Below are 18,395 nucleotides of genomic sequence, written 5' to 3'. Positions count from 1 at the left end.
TAATAAACCTAATTAGCAAAGAATAGAAAATTCTCATTCTTGTTGTAATATTTCTGCTTTAATATTAATATTGTTAAGGGAAAAGCATTAACAATGGATTTCTTCCTCATAGAAAATGACAAGAGAAAACTTTTTCTCCAATATCAGTGAACTTACAAAATTGAACATACTTTCCTTTTGAACTTACTGATCATTGCTTCTGCCAGGATAATTTTGCCCCAATCTTAGTGCTGAGTATTGTGTGAAATATAATGGGAATTTGTTTCATAAATACAAGCATTTGAAGAGTTTTACTGATTGTTGTCTTTGATGTTGAAATAACTGTGAGAAGTGGTGTGGACAAGATCATGTTGTGTTGACCAGCTTGGGTTCTCAGACTTCAGCTAATGTGATTCTTGCGCATTTGTGACACAAGGTAAAAAGACCATCTTAGCAATAAAAATACAAAATTTTTCTCTGAGAAGTGACGGTTGGCACATTTTGAAGTAAATTTTGCTTAATAACAAAATGGACCCTAACAATTTGGTAATAGGAATAATGTTCTTGATTCAGAGTACAGTTGGAATTTTGGGAAATGTCTCTCTTCCTGCATACTACCTAGCTATTTATTACAAGAAACACAAAGTAAAGCCTTTGGATTTAATTCTCATGCATCTGGTCATCGTTAACGTCTTGATCATTCTCTCTAAAGGAATGGGCAACATAATGATCATTTTTGTGTTGAAACTTTTCTTTAACGATTGGAGCTACCAATTTTTTATGTATGTTCAAAGAGTTTTCAGGAGCATGTCCATTGCCACCATCTGTCTCTTGAGTGTCTTCCAGGCCATCATGATCAGCCCTAGGAACTCCTGTTGGAAGAATCTTAGAGTCAAATCTCCCAAAGACATTGGTGTCTACATTTCTCTCTGCTGGTTCTTGTACATCATGGTAAATGTTCTTTTCCCTTTGTATATGTCCATAAAATTAAGAAGGAAAAACATAACAAAAGAGACAGGTTTTAAATACTATACTGTTGTAGGTCATGACAAATTCACAATCTCCACATATATAGCATTTTTTGTGTTTCCTGAAATTGTATTTTCTGTCATCATCACCTGGTCGAACAGCTCAATGATTGTCTTTTTGTATAGACACAAACAGCGAGTTCAACACATCCGCAACACTGCAGGTTTCCACAGTAAGTCTCCCGAATCCAGAGCTACCAAGAACATCCTTGTTCTAGTGTTCACCTTTCTGGCTTTTTATACCCTCTCTACCATTGCACATGGTTGCAGTGCTTTATTGTCCTATCAAAATTGGTGGCCAATATCGATTATGAGCATTATAACTTTGTGTTTTCCCACTTTGAGCCCCTTTTTACTGATGAGTCAATTCTCCCCTCTCTCCAGACTTTGCTTTCTTTGGATAAAGAATACTGAATCCCCTAATATTATTGTAACTGTTTAAATTGCATGTCTTTTCAGTATCCAGTTTTTGAAAAAGGAAACAATACAAAAATATTTTGGGGAAGACATTTGTTTGTATAAGGTAAACTGTAAGGATCTTTCAAGTGTCTTCCAATATTAGATGTTTCATTCAAATCTAGCAAAACGCTTGGGTTCCTGGCTTATACAGCCTTTATGTTACACATTTCATTGACTTTTTTTTGGTTCAGGTGCCTTGAAGAATAAATGTTCAATATGTTTTCAACAAATTATCACCACTCTTGACATCAGGGGGATGGATACATATAATCCTGAAGTCACTGTACATATAATATTTGTTCTATGGAATATAAACTCCACCAGCACAAGACTTTGCAACCACAGCTACTATTTAAGCAATAAGCTTCCAACACAGAAAGTCTTTCTCAGTTCACACCTGTTTCAGCACAACAGTGTCGCAATCTCTTGTTATGGAAAAGCTTCTGATCAATTTGCTGGCACCTGCTCTGGAGGTACAAACCACAGTATGCCGGGAGCCAGGTCATAGCTATACTATACCACTTGTTCAAGTCAGAATATTACCTCACATTGGTCTAAATAAAAACATGTATTTGAGGAAGAGTAATGGTATCTTCACAATGCTGTGATTGGAGATTTATAAGAATAGTACAATCAAAATGTTTCACTCTTCAATGTATGCCACAACCTATCCATCACTCTTTGTAGTTTTAACCAGAACGTTTTCTCTTATGTTCCTCCACCCACAACTATGTGACATTCCACTCAGTGGAAGATCCTGACTCCTTTTGATCTTCATATGGTTAGAAAAGGCTAGTTGCATAAAGAGAAGACAAGTTCTTGGAGTTTCTTGCAGCATCCCAGTTTCCCAGCCATGTTGTGGCAGCATCAGTAATTGCCTAAAGTTGGGTGATGTTAAGAAGAGAGTTACAATGAGTAGCAGTTACTTGAGACATCAAAGGAAGACATTGCAAAAAAATGAGATTTTTCATGAGTTACTGTGAAATTTCCAGAGGTCTGAAAAGCATTAGGTACCAGGAGTCTAACCTGCGAGGACTCAGTTATGATCTACCTCTTCTAACTCTATCCTATTTTCTGATGTTTCTGTTACCTTCTAAAACAGTGGCACCACAGCAATTCAGGTCCTTTTTTTGTGAAATCTTGTTCTGTATGAGTTTAAGAAATGGGTCCTAGGATGATGGGATGGACACTCAAAGGAAGATAAATGAACAACAACAGAGTGAAGCAGGGTAAGATAGAGGGCCTTTGTAGGTAAATGTCTCCTAAAATATACAGATGTTATGTTCATAGATAGACGTTTATAGGGCTTTCATAGAATATTTAAAAATATCTGAAAAATGAGTGCTTTTTCCTTTAGGATTGTTTGGCATAGCTAAAACAGGAATCATCCTAAAATACTTTATTGCATGTTGATGCAGAACAGGGAAATTGAATATGTGAATGAGAGATAATGAAGGTTCCATTAATGTCTGAGGATGACATGGATCAGGTGTAAGCTTCTTGGAATGAATAACACAGTAGCATAAGATGGATGTGTATGCAAATTAGGCAAGGATGTCTGCAATGAAGTAAGTGATGATGAGTGACAAGAAAACCATAAAGTTAATGTGTATAGAACTAAACATAGAGTTCTCAAATAATTAAAAACCAATCATATAGAAATTAAAAAAATTATTCCATATCCATAGCCAGCAGAGAAATACTAATTAGCATTACTTTGAGATTCCATCTTTACCCAGGTTTAATGACCTAGATCATTAAATCAAATGATGACAAATGCTAGGAAGGATGCTCCAAAACGGAGACACTTCTCCACTATGTTTGGTGTGCAAACTGTTTCAGCCATTATACAGTGTGGATGTTGTTTGAATCTTAGATGGTCTTTTAATAGAAAACCCAGAGCCCGATATCAGGGTGAAAGCTGAAAGATCAGAGAAGCAGAACAGTCAGCCAGTAGTTATTACCTCTATGAAATCTTCAGCCCCAAGAGTTTGAGTTCCTGTTTCCTCATGCCTTGTACACCATTCTCTGCTCACATACCACATTCTGGAATTAAAGGCATGTGTGCTTCCCGTTACTGGGATTAAAGGTGTGTGCCACCACTCTCTGGTTCTGTTTTCAGTGTGGCCTTGAACTAACAGGGATGCAGATGGATCTCTGCCTCTTGAGTTATAGGATTAAGGGTGTGTGTCACCACTGCCTGATTTCTACGTCTAATTTCATGGCTGACTGTAGCAATAATCTTACCAGGTCTTATTAATAAAATCAAACCTGAGGCCAGTTATTGGCTTAAACGCTGGAAGATCAGAGAAGCAGAACAAGCCACAGCTTCCTCACCTTGCCAGTTCCTCAGATGGTTTTGTTTCCTCATATTGAAAGCTTTTGAGTCCCCATGCAAATGAATCTTAGCTGAACTTAGCTACTCCAAAGCCTGAAAGCTTAACCAGCCAAATGCTGAACCTGCCAAATGCTTAACTAGCTCTGGTGCCTGGTTTTCATGCTTTATATATCTTTCTCTTTGTGTCCCCACTCCCTGGGATTAAAGACTGGATTTCTGGGATTAAAGGCTTGTGTCACCTTGCCTGGCTGTTTCTAATGTAGCCTTGAACTTAGAGATCCAGAGGTATTTCTATCTTTGAAATGCTAGGATTAAAGGTGTGTGCTACCACTACATATCCTGTTTAATATTGTGGCCATCCTGTTCTCTGACCCCAGATAAGTTTATTTCGGGGACACACAATATTTTGGGAACACAATACTACCACATTTCCCCTGTTTTTGTCTAATATTAAAAAGAGCTTATCACAAATACAAGAAAAATAATATCCAATAAGTATATACAATATACATAGTCAAGATTACATTAATGATGTCTAGTCCATTAACATTTGACAGATTCAGATGAAAAACTCCATTATATATAACAATGTCCACTGCAGTAATATTTGATAAAATCAGACAAAAAATTTTCATTACTTATCCTATGTAAAACAAATAGTTCCTTTTTAAAAGTAGATTCAAAAATTCATCTTTTTTCTTATATTCATATTCTCTCTTTTTTCTTTTCATAAACATTTCAATAATCTAGTTTTGTCATTTTTATATCTTTGCCTTTTTCTTTTTAGTGTAGATTCAATGATCAACCTATTTATCCTACTACTTCTTTTTGTATGTTTGGGCATTTTTTAAATTATATTTGTGTTTAAATTTTACACATCAGCCAAGGGTTCGCCTGTCCTCCCCACTCTCACCCCCATCCCCACCTTTCCCCCATACCCTACCCTCTATTCCCATCTCCTCCAGGGCCAAGACTCCCCTGGGGATTGATTTAAACTGGTGGATTCAGTACAGGCAGGTCCAGTCCCCTCCTTCCAGGCTGAGCAAAGAGTCCCTGTGTAAGCCCAAGGTCCCAAACAGCCAGCTCATGCACTAAGGACAGGTCCCGGTCTGACAGCCTGGATGCCTCCCAAACAGTTCAAGCTATTCAATTGTCTCAGTTATCCAGAGGGCCTGATCCAGCTGGGGGCTCTACAGCCTTTGGTTCATAATTCACGTGCTTGCATTCGTTTGGCTATTTGTCCTGGTACTTTTTCAAATCTTGGGCTCAACAATTCATGCCCTTACAGTCCCCCCTCTTTCTCGACAATTGGACACCTGGAGGTCCACCTGGGGCCTGGCTGAGGATCTCTGCATCCACTTCCATCAGTTATTGGATGACAGTTCCAGCTCGACTGGTAGGGTGTTTGGCCATCTGATAACCAGACAAGGTCAGATCAGGCATTCTCTTGACCATTGCCAGCAGTCTACAGAGGATGTATCATTGTGGATTTAAGGGGACCTCTCGAGCACTCTGCATATTCCTGTTCTCATGTGGTCTTCATTTATTATGGTCTGTTATTCCTCATTCTCCCTTTCTGTTCTTGATCCAGCTGGGATCTCCTGCTCCCTTAAGCTTTATTTCCATCAAATCTTGCCCTTCATTACTCCCACTGTCGTCCAGGATGTTCATGTAGATCTCATCCATTTGTCATTGGATGATCCCTGTGTCTTTCCTAGGGTCCTGTTTTCTAGGTAGCCTCCATGGAATTGTGTAGCAATGTAGTCATCTTTGTTTTACATCTAGTATCCTCCTATGAGTGAGTACATACCGTGTTTGTCCTTCTGAGTCTGGGTTACTGTAGTTAGAGTTTTCCTACCTGGCCCAGTCAGGACAAATCTCTCTTACCCGCCAGTCCCACAGTCACTCAGACCCAACCAAGAAAGCACACAGAAACTTACATTGCTTATAAACTGTATGGGCGTGGCAGGCTGTTTGTTATCTACTTTTTCTATCTTAAATTAACCCATTTCTGTTAGTCTATACTTTGCCACATGGCTTGTGGCTTACCAGTGTCTTTACATGTTGCTTCTCATGGCGGCGGCTGGCGGTGTCTCTCCCCAGGCTTCTACTTCCCAGAATTCTCTTCTCTCTTGTCCCGCCTATACTTCCTGCCTGACCACTGGCCAATCAGAACTTTATTTACACAGAGCGATATCCACAGCACTTCCCCTTTTCTTTTTTTTTTTAAGGAAGGTTTTAACTTCTACATAGTACAATTACATATAACAAAACAATTATCAAGCAAGAATTATAGTTACAATATTAAAGACGATATCCTATCTATCTTATATTTGTGAGTCTAAAGTTTTATATCTAACTTATCTTGTATCATAACTGAGGAAATTATAACTATCTAGTCTTCAACCACATCAAAGACCTCAGAAGGATATAATATTACCTGAGAAATGGGAGAAGGATGCAAGCAACTTTCAGGAGTCTTGCAGAGTAGACAGAGACAGCTGGCAGCCTGGACAGTCACCTAATGATCCTTTGTAAAGTTGGGGCAATTGTTTTTAGCCCACAGGGCTAGAGTCTCTTGGTCACTTCTCTCAGTGTCCTGTAGAATGTTTGGCAGTTTCTTTTGTGAAGCAGGAACCTGAAGGACCATTTTGTCAAGCAAAGTTTAGTGGTCACCTTTCTATGGGTCCTGTATGTCCAGTTGATCGAGCAGTCCAGGCAAGAACAGTTTCTTGCCCAAATGGTTATTTTTGTCAAGGTGAAGATAAACTCCATATGAAGTGTCTTCAATGCCCATCCTCCTCTCTGAAGTAAATCAGTGCTGCCAGGAGCAGACATGTCTCACTGTCCAGAAAGTCTAAATTTTAGAAGTATTTTAAATGCCATATTCTGTAGGTCTTTGAAGTATTTGAAGATTACCTATCTATCTGAAATATCTCTATGTATACCTAGAAGACTTAACTAACATGGTTATGAGTATGATTATCATAGATAACTAATTATTAATCTATTTTTAATTATCCATTTCAATTTAAAATGAGCTATACAAACATAATACCTTAAACATGATTAGAAATATACACACAGTATAACAAAATTAACTTGAAGTTTGTATCAATAGACTAAAATCTATACCAATGTAAAACATTTTAAACAAGTTGTTGCTCTTTAGAAGTAAGTTCCTTAATCTACCCTTTCATCCTATTATATCTGTATCATATCCCCTTTCCTTCTTTAGAAAGAGATCTCATTTATAATCAAACTGCTTTAAAGAAAAATATTGGTTTTTCTCTGTCCCACACCAGAGGGCTCTTCTGATTTGGGACACAAGAATCTCTTAACCTTTTCTTTTAGTAATATGTCTGGGTTTAGAGAAGGAGTGAGCCAATTCCATCTCCAAAGCCAGCTTGATAATTTTGGAAATGTGGGCGTAGTGTTTCTTACTACTTCCTGCTGGAGGGGGGCGCTGTATCTTATGGGAACACAAAGAAAATTATAGGATTATGGAGTAGTCCGTTAGGGTAAACCTCTGAGCCAGTTGCCTTGAAATCATTTGGGATGTCGGATCATTTGGGCCATGGTGTCATCGGAGACCTTTCAGGTGGTCTTGGCTGATCAAACCTGATGTATCTTAACCTGGAACAAATCCATAGCCTCTGGCTTTCTGTGGAAACAAAAGCAGAGACTCCTTTCCAAAGCAACATATCCTTATATCCAAATTTTGAAGTCAAGGTACCTTTAAAATTTACATATTTGTTTAACTCAACAGCTTTTACGATCAAATCTTTTTCTGCAGTTAAAAATCCCAAAGACAACACAAACCAGATTCTTTGTGTAATATCCATCTTTGTAAGATTGAAACGCCTCTGTGGCTGCTGGCTCCACCCACCTCATTTTCCCAACATGGCGGTAGTACAGTTTACTGCCAGCTCTGGGTCTGGAGCCATGTGTACCATCAGCTATCAGAAGCACTTCTATCAAAGCAGCGCATAGCTCAGAAATCTATTTTTTTTTTTAACTAGCAAAGGCTAAATCCACCACGCAGCAGAGTAAAGTGTCGCTTATAGATTCCTCATTCCCACCACACTGCAGGTCAGATGCACACGCCAGAAACCTGCCACAGTAGCTCAAACCGGCAGGCTGCCACTAACTTGAGAGAGACAACTAGGAAGTTCTTTTTAGCTCTGTTTTAGGATCTTTTTTTCAGGTTTTAGGTGGAAATTCTTGCCAACACGTTGGATGCCATTTGTAGTTAGAGTTTTCCTGCCTGGCCCAGTCAGGACAAATCTCTCTTACCCGCCAGTCCCATAGTCACTCAGACCCAACCAAGAAAACACACAGCAACTTACATTGCTTATAAACTGTATGAGCGTGGCAGGCTGTTTGTTATCTACTTTTTCTATCTTAAATTAACCCATTTCTGTTAGTCTATACTTTGCCACATGGCTTGTGGCTTACCAGTGTCTTTACATGTTGCTTCTCATGGCGGCGGCTGGCGGAGTCTCTCCCCAGGCTTCTACTTCCCAGAATTCTCTTTTCTAATGTCCCGCCAATACTTCATGCCTGACCACTGGCCAATCAGAACTTTATTTACACAGAGCGATATCCACAGGTTACCTCACTCAGGATGATTTTTTCTAGATCCATCCATTTGCCTGCAAACCTCATGATATTGTTTTTCTCTGATGAGTAGTACTCCATTGTGTATATGTACCATATTTTCTTTATCCATTCTTCAGTTGAAGGGCATCTAGGTTGTTTCCTGGTTCTGGTTATTACAAACAATGCTGATATGAAAATAGCTGAGCAAATGCCCTTGTGTTATGATTGAGCATTCCTTGGGTATATGCCCAAGACTGCTACAGCTTGGTCATGGGGGAGATGGATTCCCAATTTTCTAAGGAAGCACCATATTGATTTCCAAAGTGGCTGTACAAGCTTGCATTCCCACCAGCAGTGGAGGAGAGTTCCCCTTGCTCCCCATCCTCTCCAGCATAAACTGTCTTCTGTGTTTTTGATCTTAGCCATTCTGACAGGTGTAAGTAAGGTGGTTTCTCAGAGTCATTTTGATTTGCATTTCCCAGATAATTAGGGATGTTGAGCAATTCCTTAAATGTCTTTCAGCCATTTGAACTTCCTCTGTGGAGAATTCTCTGTTTAGTTCTATAGCCCATTTCTTAATTGGCCTGTTGGGCATTTTGATGTCTAATTTATTGAGTTCTTTATATATTCTGGAAATCAGCCCTCTGTCAGATGTGGGGTTGGTGAAGAGCCTTTCCCATTCTGTAGGATGTCACTTTGTCTTGTTGACCATGTCCTTTGCTCTACAAAAGCTTCTCAGTTTCAACAGGTCCCATTGATTGGTTGTTTCTAACAGTGTCTGTGCTGCTGGTGTTATATTTAGAAAGTGATCTCTGGTGCCAATGTGTTCAAGAGTACTTCCTACTTTCTCTACTATCAGGTTCAGAGTAACTGGATTTATGTTGAGGTCTTTGATCCACTTGGACCTAAGTTTTGTCCACAGTGACAGATATGGATCTATTTGCAGCCTTCTACACATTGACATCCAGTTATGCCAGCACCATTTGTTGAAGATGCTTTCTTTTTTCCATTGTACATTTTTGGCATCTTTGTCAAAAATTATATGTTCATAGGTGTGCATGTTAATGTCAGGGGCTTCAATTCGATTCTATTGGTCCACATGTCATTTTTTATGCCAGTACCAAGCTGTTTTTTTGTTTTTTGTTTTTTTTTTTTTTTTTTTACAGTAGCTCTATAGCAGAGCTTGAGGTCAGGGATCGTGATGCCTCCAGAGGTTGTTTTATTATACAGGATTCTTTTGGGTATTTTGGATTTTTGTTTTTCCATATGAAGTTGAGTATTATTCTTTCCAGATCTGTGAAGAATTGTGTTGGTAATTTGATGGAGATTACATTGAATTTGTAGATTGCTTTTGGTAAGATGGCCATTTTTACTATGTTAACCCTGCCTATCCATGAGCATGGGAGGTCTTTCCATTTTCTGACATCTTAAATTTCTTTTTTCAGGGACTTAAAGTTCTTGTCATATAGGTCCTTCACATGGTTAGTTAAAGTAACCCCAAGGTATTTTATATCATTTGTGGCTATTGTAAAGGGTGATGTATATCTGATTTTCTTCTCAGCCTGTTTGTCTACTGTATATAGAAGGACTACTGATTTTTTTGAGTTGATCTTGTATCATGCTATGTTGCTGAAGGATTTTATTAGCTGTATCACTTCCTTGGTTGAATTTTTGGGGTCATTCATGTATACTATCATGTCATCTGCAAATAGGGAGAGCTTGACTCCTTCCTTTCCAATTTGTATCCCCTTAATCTCTTTATGTTGTCTAATAGCTCTGGCTAGAACTTCAAGTACTATATTGAATAAGTATGGGGAGAGGGGACATCCTTGCCTTGTTCCTGATTTTAGTGGTATTGCTTTGAGTTTCTCTCCATTTAATTTGATGTTGGCTGTTGGCTTGCTGTAGATTGCCTTTATTATGTTTAGGTATGTTCCCTGTATTCCTGATCGTGCTGAGACCTTTATCATGATGGGGTGTTGGATTTTGTCAAATGCCTTTTCTGCATCTAGTGAGATGATCATGTGTTTTTTTTTCCTTGAGTTTGTTTATATGCTGTATTACATTGATGGACTTTTGTATATTGAACCACCCTTGAATACCTGGGATGAAGCCTACTTGATCATGGTCGATAATTGTTTTGATATGTTCTTGGAGTCTGTTTGCCAGAATTTTATTGAGTATTTTTGCATCAATGTTCATGAGGGAGATTGGTCTGTAGTTCTCTTTCTTTGTTGCATCTTTGTTTTGTTTTAGGATTCAGGGTAATTGTAGCCTCAAAGAAGAAGGTTGGTAATATTCCTTCTGCTTCTATTGTGTGGAACAGTTTAAAGAGTATGGGTATTAGGTCTTCTTTGAAGATCTGGTAGAATTCTGCAGTGAAACCATCTGGTCCTGGGCTTTTTTTTGGTAGGGAGACTTTTAATGTCTGATTCTATTTTCTTTGGTGTTACTGGACTATTTAAATGGTTTATCTGGTCTTGATTTAACTTAGGTATGTGGTAGCTATCCAGAAAATTTTCCATTTCTTTTAGATTTTCCAGTTTTGTGGAGTAGAGTTTTTTGATGTATGACCTGATGATTCTCTGGATTTCCTCCTTGTCTGTTGTTATGTCCCCCTTTTCATTTCTGATTTTGTTAATTTGGATGCTCTCTCTCTGTCTTTTGGTTACTTTGGATAAGGGCTTCTCTATCTTGTTCATCTTCTCAAAGAACCAACTCTTTGATTCATCAGTCCTTTGTATTGTTCTCTTTATTTCCTTTTTATTGATTTCAGTTCACAATTTGATAATTTCCTGCCATCTGTTTCTCCTGGGAGAATTTGCTTCTTCCTGTTCAATGACTTTCATGTGTGCTGTCAAGTCACTAGCATGAGATTTCTCCAGCTTCTTTATGTGGGCATTCAGTGCTATGAATTTCCCTCTTAGCACTGCTTTCATAGTATCCCATAAGTTTGGGTATGTGGTGTATTCATTTTCATTGATATCTAGGAAGTCTTTAATTTCTTTATTTATTTCTTCCTTAACCCATTAGTGATTCAGTTGAGCATTATTCATTTTCCATGAGATTGTAGGATTTCTGTATTTTTTGTTGTTGTTGTTGTTGAAATTTAACTTCAAACCATGATGGTCTGATAGAACATCGCAGGTCATTCTAATTGTTTTGTATCTGTTGAGCTTTGCTTTGTGGCCAAGTATGTGGTCGCTTTTAGAGAAGGTTCCATGGGGTGCTGAGAAGAAGGTATATTCTTTTTTGTTTGGGTGGAATTTCTGTAGATATTGATTAAGTCCATTTTAGCCATAACATCAGTTAAGACCATTATGTTTCTGTTAAGTTTCAATTTGGTCGATCTCCAGAGGTGAAAATGGGGTGTTGAAATCTCCCACTAGTAATGTGTGGGGTTTTACATGTGATTTACCCTTTAATAATGTTTCTCCTACATATGTGGGTGCCCTTGTGTTTGGGGCATAAATGTTCAGAATTGAGACTTCATCTTGGTGGATTTTTCCTGCAATGAGTATGTAATGTCCTTCAGCATCTCTTTTGATTGATTTTAGTTTGAGGTCTATTTTGCTGTTTATTAAGATGGCTACACCAGCTTGCTTCTTAAGACCATTTGATTGGAAAGTCTTTTCACAGCTTTTTATTCTTAGGAGGTCTCTATCTTTGAATTTGTGGTGTGTTTCTTGTATGCAGCAGAAAGATGGGACCTGTTTTCATATCCATTTTGTTAGTCTGTGTCTTTTTATAGGTGAATTAAGTCCATTGATATTAAGGGATATTAATGACCAGTGATTGTTAATTCCTGTTGTTATTTTTATTTTTTGGTGGTAGTGTGTGTGTACTTCTCTTCTTTGGGGTTTACTGTTGTGGTGTTATCTATTGGCTCTGTTTTCATGGATGTATCTGCCTTCTTTAGGTTGGAGTTTTCCTTCTAGTGCTTTCTGTATGGCTGGGTTTGTGGATAAGTATTGCTTAAATCTTGTTTTATCTTGGAAGGTGTTGTTCACTCCATCTATGATGATTGAAAGTTTTGCTGGGTATATTAGTCTAGGCTGGCATCCATAGTCTCTTAGTGTCTGCATTATATTTGTCCAGGTCCTTCTGGCTTTCAAAGTTTCCATTGAGAAATCAGTTGCTATTCTGAAGGGTTTGCCTTTATACGTCTCTTGGCCCTTTTCCTTTGCTGCCCTTAATATTCTTTCTTTATTCTGTACATTTAGTTGTTTAATTATTATGTGGCGAGGAGACTTTTTTGGGTGTCTAGTCTGTTTCGTGTTCTATAGGCTTCTTGTATCTTCATAGGCATTTCCTTCTTTAAGTTGGGAAAGTTTTCTTCTATGATCTTGTTAAATATATTTTCTGTGCCTTTGAGTTGGTATTATTCTCCTTCCTCTATCCCTATTATTTGTAGGTTTGGTCTTTTCATGGTGTCCCAAATTTCTTGGACATTTTGGGCCATGACTCTCTTGGTTTTAGTGTTTTCTTTGACTGATGAATCTACTTCTTCTATCATATCTTCAACACCAGAGATCATCTCTTTCATCTCTTGCATTCTTTTGGTTATATTTGCATCTCAATTTACTGTTTGTTTACTCAGATTTTCTATTTTCAGCATTCCTTCTGCTAGTGTCTTCTTCATTTTTTCTATTTCCCTCTTCAGGTCTTGGACTATTTCCCTTGCTTTTTCATGATATTCCTTGAGGGACTTACTGTTTTCTTCTCCTTTAATTGTCCATTCCTCTAGTTTTTTATAGCATTCTTCACATTTTTTGTTTGTCTGTTCCTCCACTTTATTTTTGATTTCTTCTGTATAAGGCTCTAGCCTCTTCATGTTGTTACTCATAAGGTTGTTTTCTTCTTCTTCTTCCATTCTATGATATTCAGTTCTTGCTGTTGGAGAAGGACTAGGTTCTGGTGTTGCTGTATGGCTTTTTATTTTGTTGTATGTACTTCTGCCTTGGTATCTGCCCATCTCCTCTTGTGTTCGTTCTTGGTCTTTTCAGTGTACTTGGTCCAGAGGGAGTTGACAGATTTAGAGAGCCTCTCTCTGGTCCAGATACAAGCTCTGGGCTGGATGGAAGCTCTGGGCCAGATGAGAGTGCTGGCCATATAGGAGCTGGGGGGCTGGACTCTGAGTCTCAGGAAGTCCCTGGTGTCTCCTTATCTGTTCCAAATGGGAGCTCCTCTTGTTCAGATGTGAGTTCCAGGACAGGATGGAAGTTCTGGTCCAGATGGGAGTTCTGGTGTTGACGGTATCTGGGGGCTGGTCTCTGAGTCTCAGGAAGTGACTGGGGTCTTGGGCAATTGGGTGTGGGGCAGAGTGTGGAGACTGCAGGGTCTGCCTGCAGTCTTGGGATAGGGGAGCCTTCCCACAGTGCCCGCTGAGTGGCTGGAAACTGAGGCCAAGTTGGGCAAGTCTTCCCAGGATAATGCCCAGGGGTGGGACCCAGGGTTGTTTGCCTCTCTGACTATAAGCTCATGCACTCACCTCTGGTCCTGATGGGATTTCTGTGGCCAATGGGAGCTGGGGGCTGGTCTTTGAGTCTCAGGAAGTGGCTAGGGTCTAGTGCAAGTGGGTGTGGGGGCAAGGCATTGAGGTTGTAGTGTCCACTGAGGGTCTCTCTCGTCCTGATGGGAGTTCCAGGGCAGATGGGAGCTGGGGGCTGGTCTCTGATTCTCAGGAAGTGGCTGGGGTCTTGGGCAAATGGGTGTGGGGCAGGGTGTGGAGACTGCAGGGTCTGCCTGCAGTCTTGGAAAAGGGGAGCCTTCCCACATGGCCCACAGATTGGCTGGTAACTGGAGCCAAGTTGGGCAGGTCTTCTCAGGATGATGGTCAGGGGTGGAACCTAGGGTCGGTTGCCTCTCTGACTATAACCCCAGGCTCTTACCTCTGGTCCAGATGGGCTATCCTCCTATTTCTTTATCTTTTTTTCTCAGGGTAGATTCTGTGATGTACCTCATCTATATTCTTTTTCGTTTTTAAACCTCAACTCTATTTTTGTATTAATTGTCAAGTCCTGTATCATTTGTCCAGCCACTGCATAATGAGAAAGTGCAGGGCTTGTTTCAAGTCCTTGTTCAAGTAGTCTGTCAGGCTGGTTCATCTTAGCTAGCCATCTTGAAATTGTCCTGATATTTTATAGTCCAAAGCCCATCTTTTTGTGGTGTTAATTAGCTTAATGGCTTTATCATAGTCCATGTGGAATCATCTTCGTGGGATCCTGTTATCTTTTTGAAGATTTCAAACTCACTGTTAGGTGTGGTCATGGTTCCCTGCAGACATTTTGTGTGTGTGTTTGTGTGTGTGTGTGTGTGTGTGTGTGTGTGTGCCCCTCCTCCATGGTTTGGAGTAATCACAGTCTGATAAATGTCTGTCTCTTTGAACCATGAACTTTCTTCCCTAGAAGAGGAAATCTTCACAGCAATTTCTCCCCACCATTTGTCTTGCCAAACTTTTCCAAACTGACCTTTGCCAATGCCTTCTTGTAACAAGATGGTCCAGGCAATTCTTTTCTGAACAAGCAGTAGTAAACACTTCGTCCCAGACAGCAGCATCACTGCAGTCACCAACACCATGAGAAAGATATGGCAACTCAGAGCAGCACCTGCTGCCTCCATAGTTCCACTGCCACTGTTTGTGGCTGGGTCAGAGTTTGAAATTTCTCCTTAAGCAAACCTCCTAGGCTGGCCTCAAACTAGGGATCCTCCTGCCTCTGCCTCTATCAGCAAATCCTACCAGTGTGTGCCACCACAATCGGCCGAGTGTAGCTGGGGCCTGAGCTGGGGGCCTGCAAGGCCACAGGCAAGAGGCTTTTTTTGTGAATTTATACCACAAATATTGGGTGCCAAATGTAGCATGATTCTTAACAGGTCTTATTAATAAAATCAAACCTGAGGCCAGTTATTGGGGTGAATGCTGGAGGATCAGAGAAGCAGAACAAGCCACAGCTTCCTCACCTTGCCGGTTCCTCATATGGTTTTGTTTCCTCAGATTGGAAGCTTCTGAGTCCTCATCCAAATGAATCTTAATTCAGAAATCATTAATCATTAAAATGCCCATTTCCCTATATGTCAGGATAATGAAATCCCTCTACCCAGATGATGGTGGATTTTGTAAGTTTGAAAAAAAAAATTGAAAGACAGAAACAAATAAACAAAGCCAGCAAATTATACAAAGGAAGATTCAAAGTTAACAAACAAATATGAAAAAAAACATGCTACGTTTTTATTTCTGAATCTTAGCTAATTCAGAGTAACAGTTTCCAACTCCATTTTTAGCAAATTTTATACTTTTTTCTTAGTTGGAAAATAATATTCCATTTTGCAAATGTGTCACATTTTAATTATCCATTCATCAACTAATGTAATATTAGGTTGCCCATATTTCTGCAATATTGTCAGTAAAGTAGCATTGAAAATGAATGTCCATTTTTCCATTATGATCTCCATGTCCCCCACTCATAGAATCTCCTCTCTCTCATTGATTGAACTCCTGGAGCTCCATCTGGGACCCGGCTGTGGATCTCTGCATCTGCTTCCATCAATCACTGGAAGAGGCTCTATGATGACCGTTAGGGTATTCAGCCATCTTATCACCTGAGTAGGTCAGCTCTAGTACCCTCTCCACTATTTCTAGTACTCTAAGGTGGGGTCATCTTTGTGGATTTCTGGGAACTTCCCTAGCACTCTGTTTCTCCCTATACCCATGATGTCTTCACTTATCATGGTATCTCTTTCCTTGCTCTCCCACTCTTTCCCTGTTCCATCTCAAACCTCCCATTTCCCTATGTTCTCATCCTCCATCTCTTACCCTCCATTTTTCCCCCACCCCCAGTTTGCTCATGTAGATCTCAACTATTTCTCCTTTGCTAGATGATCCACACATCTTTTCTAGAGTCCTCCCTGCTAGCTAGCCTCTTGGGAGCTGTGGGTTGCAGTCTGGTTATCCTTTGCTTTACATATAGTAACCACTTATGAGTGAGTACATACCATGTTTGTCTTTCTGAGTCTGGGTTACTTCACTCAGAATGATATTTTCTAGTTCTATCCATTTGCCTGCAACAGAAAGGACCAGCCAAACTAGTAGAAATGCATGAACTGCCATTCCTGGGCTTGGAAAAAAGCCGACTGAGGAAGCCATTGGGAGCAAGCACTAAGCAGCATTCCTTCAATATATTCTGCTTCAGTACCTATGAAAGTTCTTGCCTTGAGTTCCTGCCTTCATGTTCCTCACTGATGGAGAGCAACCTGGAAATAAAGCATGAAATAGACATTTCCTTACCAAGCTTTTGGTTATGCTCTTTAATCACAGAGATAGAAACGTATCTAATACATAAATATTTTACCATGTTCATGGGATATAACTTTGATAAACTTAATCATGTTGTTTTTTGGAGTATTTTATAGCCTTAAGTTACAAACTTTTAACTTTTTACAAAGTTAAAAGCTTTTGCATCGTTAGAGCTTATGGGCTGTTCTGTGGGAGCTTCTAAAATAAGAACTGGGAATAAATTTCAGACAATGAGTCCAGTATTGTGAGGTTTTAGAGGGAAGTAAAGGCTGTATAATAATAGCTTAATTCTTTTAAAATTAAGAGTTCTGTTAGCTAGTGTTTCTCCCATTATATGGTATATATAAAGTTTCTACACTCATGTGCTTTATGAGGCTTTTAAAAAGCCTTTAGTGTAAGTTATCCCTCCCTCAATTCCCTACACTATTATGCCCTCCTATGTCCCTCCCCATACAGTTTTCCTACTCTAATTTCCTCTAAGGAGTAATTCTATTTTTACTTCTTTGGAAGACCCATTGCTCTTCCTTGGACTCATACCTGGTATTTAAGCCCTGTAGGTAGTCTAAATGCAACACTCATATTTAAAGATTAAAAGCTAACACCCACATATAATAGAAACCATGTTATGGTTGTCTTTCAGTGTGATTGTTTCCAGCTCCATTCATATGCCTGAAATTTTTACAATTTATATTAATAGTGGAATATCCCATGGTATAAATGTACCACATTTTCATCATTCATTTATTGATTTTTGGATATATAGGTTTCCTTGTAATATGGCCATTAAGCATAGAAAAACAATGGAAGTAGATTACCATTTATGATTCTAGTAAGATGTGGGATGCTTTGAGTACTATGATTTGATCTTATGGTAGCTCAATTTTCAGCTTTTTGAGGAATCTCCACATTGAGTTCTATAGTGGTTGTAACAGTTTGCATGGCCAAAAGCAATGGATAAGCATCCCACTTTCCACAAATTATCACCAGTGCCTGCTTAGAATAAATCACATGGACACAGATATATTTGCAGACTGCTTTTGAGCTTCAACTGCCATTTCTGTCTCAGATTTAAAACATCACACTTGCATGTACTGGGAATGACACAGGAGGATAACTTAAATACTGTCATAACTTCAAGCTATAACAAACAAATAAGAATAGAGTGCTTCAAGGAGACCCCATCATCACTGAAGTCTCACAAATGCTTTTGAGGCATAGCTTCAGAAACATGCAGCCCATTGCTTAGTTGGAAAACTGAAAAACAATGAACCAGGCTGGCTGCCATTTTCCTAGTTCAACCCTGTAACTAAGCCTTGACAATACCTTCTGAAGTTGGTACTGGGGTCCCTTTCCCAATAGCTCTTTAACCTTGTATAAGTATATTAGACCTCGGATGCTGCTATTTGCTACCAAGAGCTACAACATCTTCCCTGTGCTGTGGGTCTTGCTGACTTTGAAAGGGAAAATGGCAAACTATTCACTGGCTTTTATTAAGAGCATCCACTATCATAGATAAGGCATGAGGTGTGGGCAGGGGTATGGGATGTAGCCTCTATATTGGATGCACAGGGCTAAGGGCACCTGTAAGTATGGTTTTCTTCAGATATACTGAGAAATATTAGAGAGTTCCACAAATCCATAAGTCACTGTGGAAAGATTAGCCATTTTAAGGTACTTCTTTATATGGCCTACCTGC

At 39.3% G+C, this 18,395-nt stretch overlaps 1 protein-coding gene across 1 annotated transcript; it reads left to right on the top strand.

The window, feature by feature from the left end:
- Positions 1–462: 462 nt before the first annotated feature.
- Positions 463–1,449, top strand: LOC118570340 (vomeronasal type-1 receptor 4-like). The gene has a single exon (XM_036168721.1). It carries the CDS (start codon positions 508–510, stop codon positions 1,447–1,449), a length of 942 nt encoding a protein of 313 aa, XP_036024614.1. The 5' UTR covers positions 463–507.
- Positions 1,450–18,395: the final 16,946 nt, after the last annotated feature.

This window comes from Onychomys torridus, chromosome 19 (assembly GCF_903995425.1).
Source record: "Onychomys torridus chromosome 19, mOncTor1.1, whole genome shotgun sequence".
NCBI classification, from domain to species: Eukaryota; Metazoa; Chordata; class Mammalia; order Rodentia; family Cricetidae; genus Onychomys; species Onychomys torridus.
This window is presented reverse-complemented; position numbering and strand designations above follow the sequence as displayed.

Excerpts from the sequence above, each read along its gene's own strand:
- LOC118570340 (XM_036168721.1), top strand. The coding sequence starts at position 508 with ATGGACCCTAACAATTTGGTAATAGGAATAATGTTCTTGATTCAGAGT.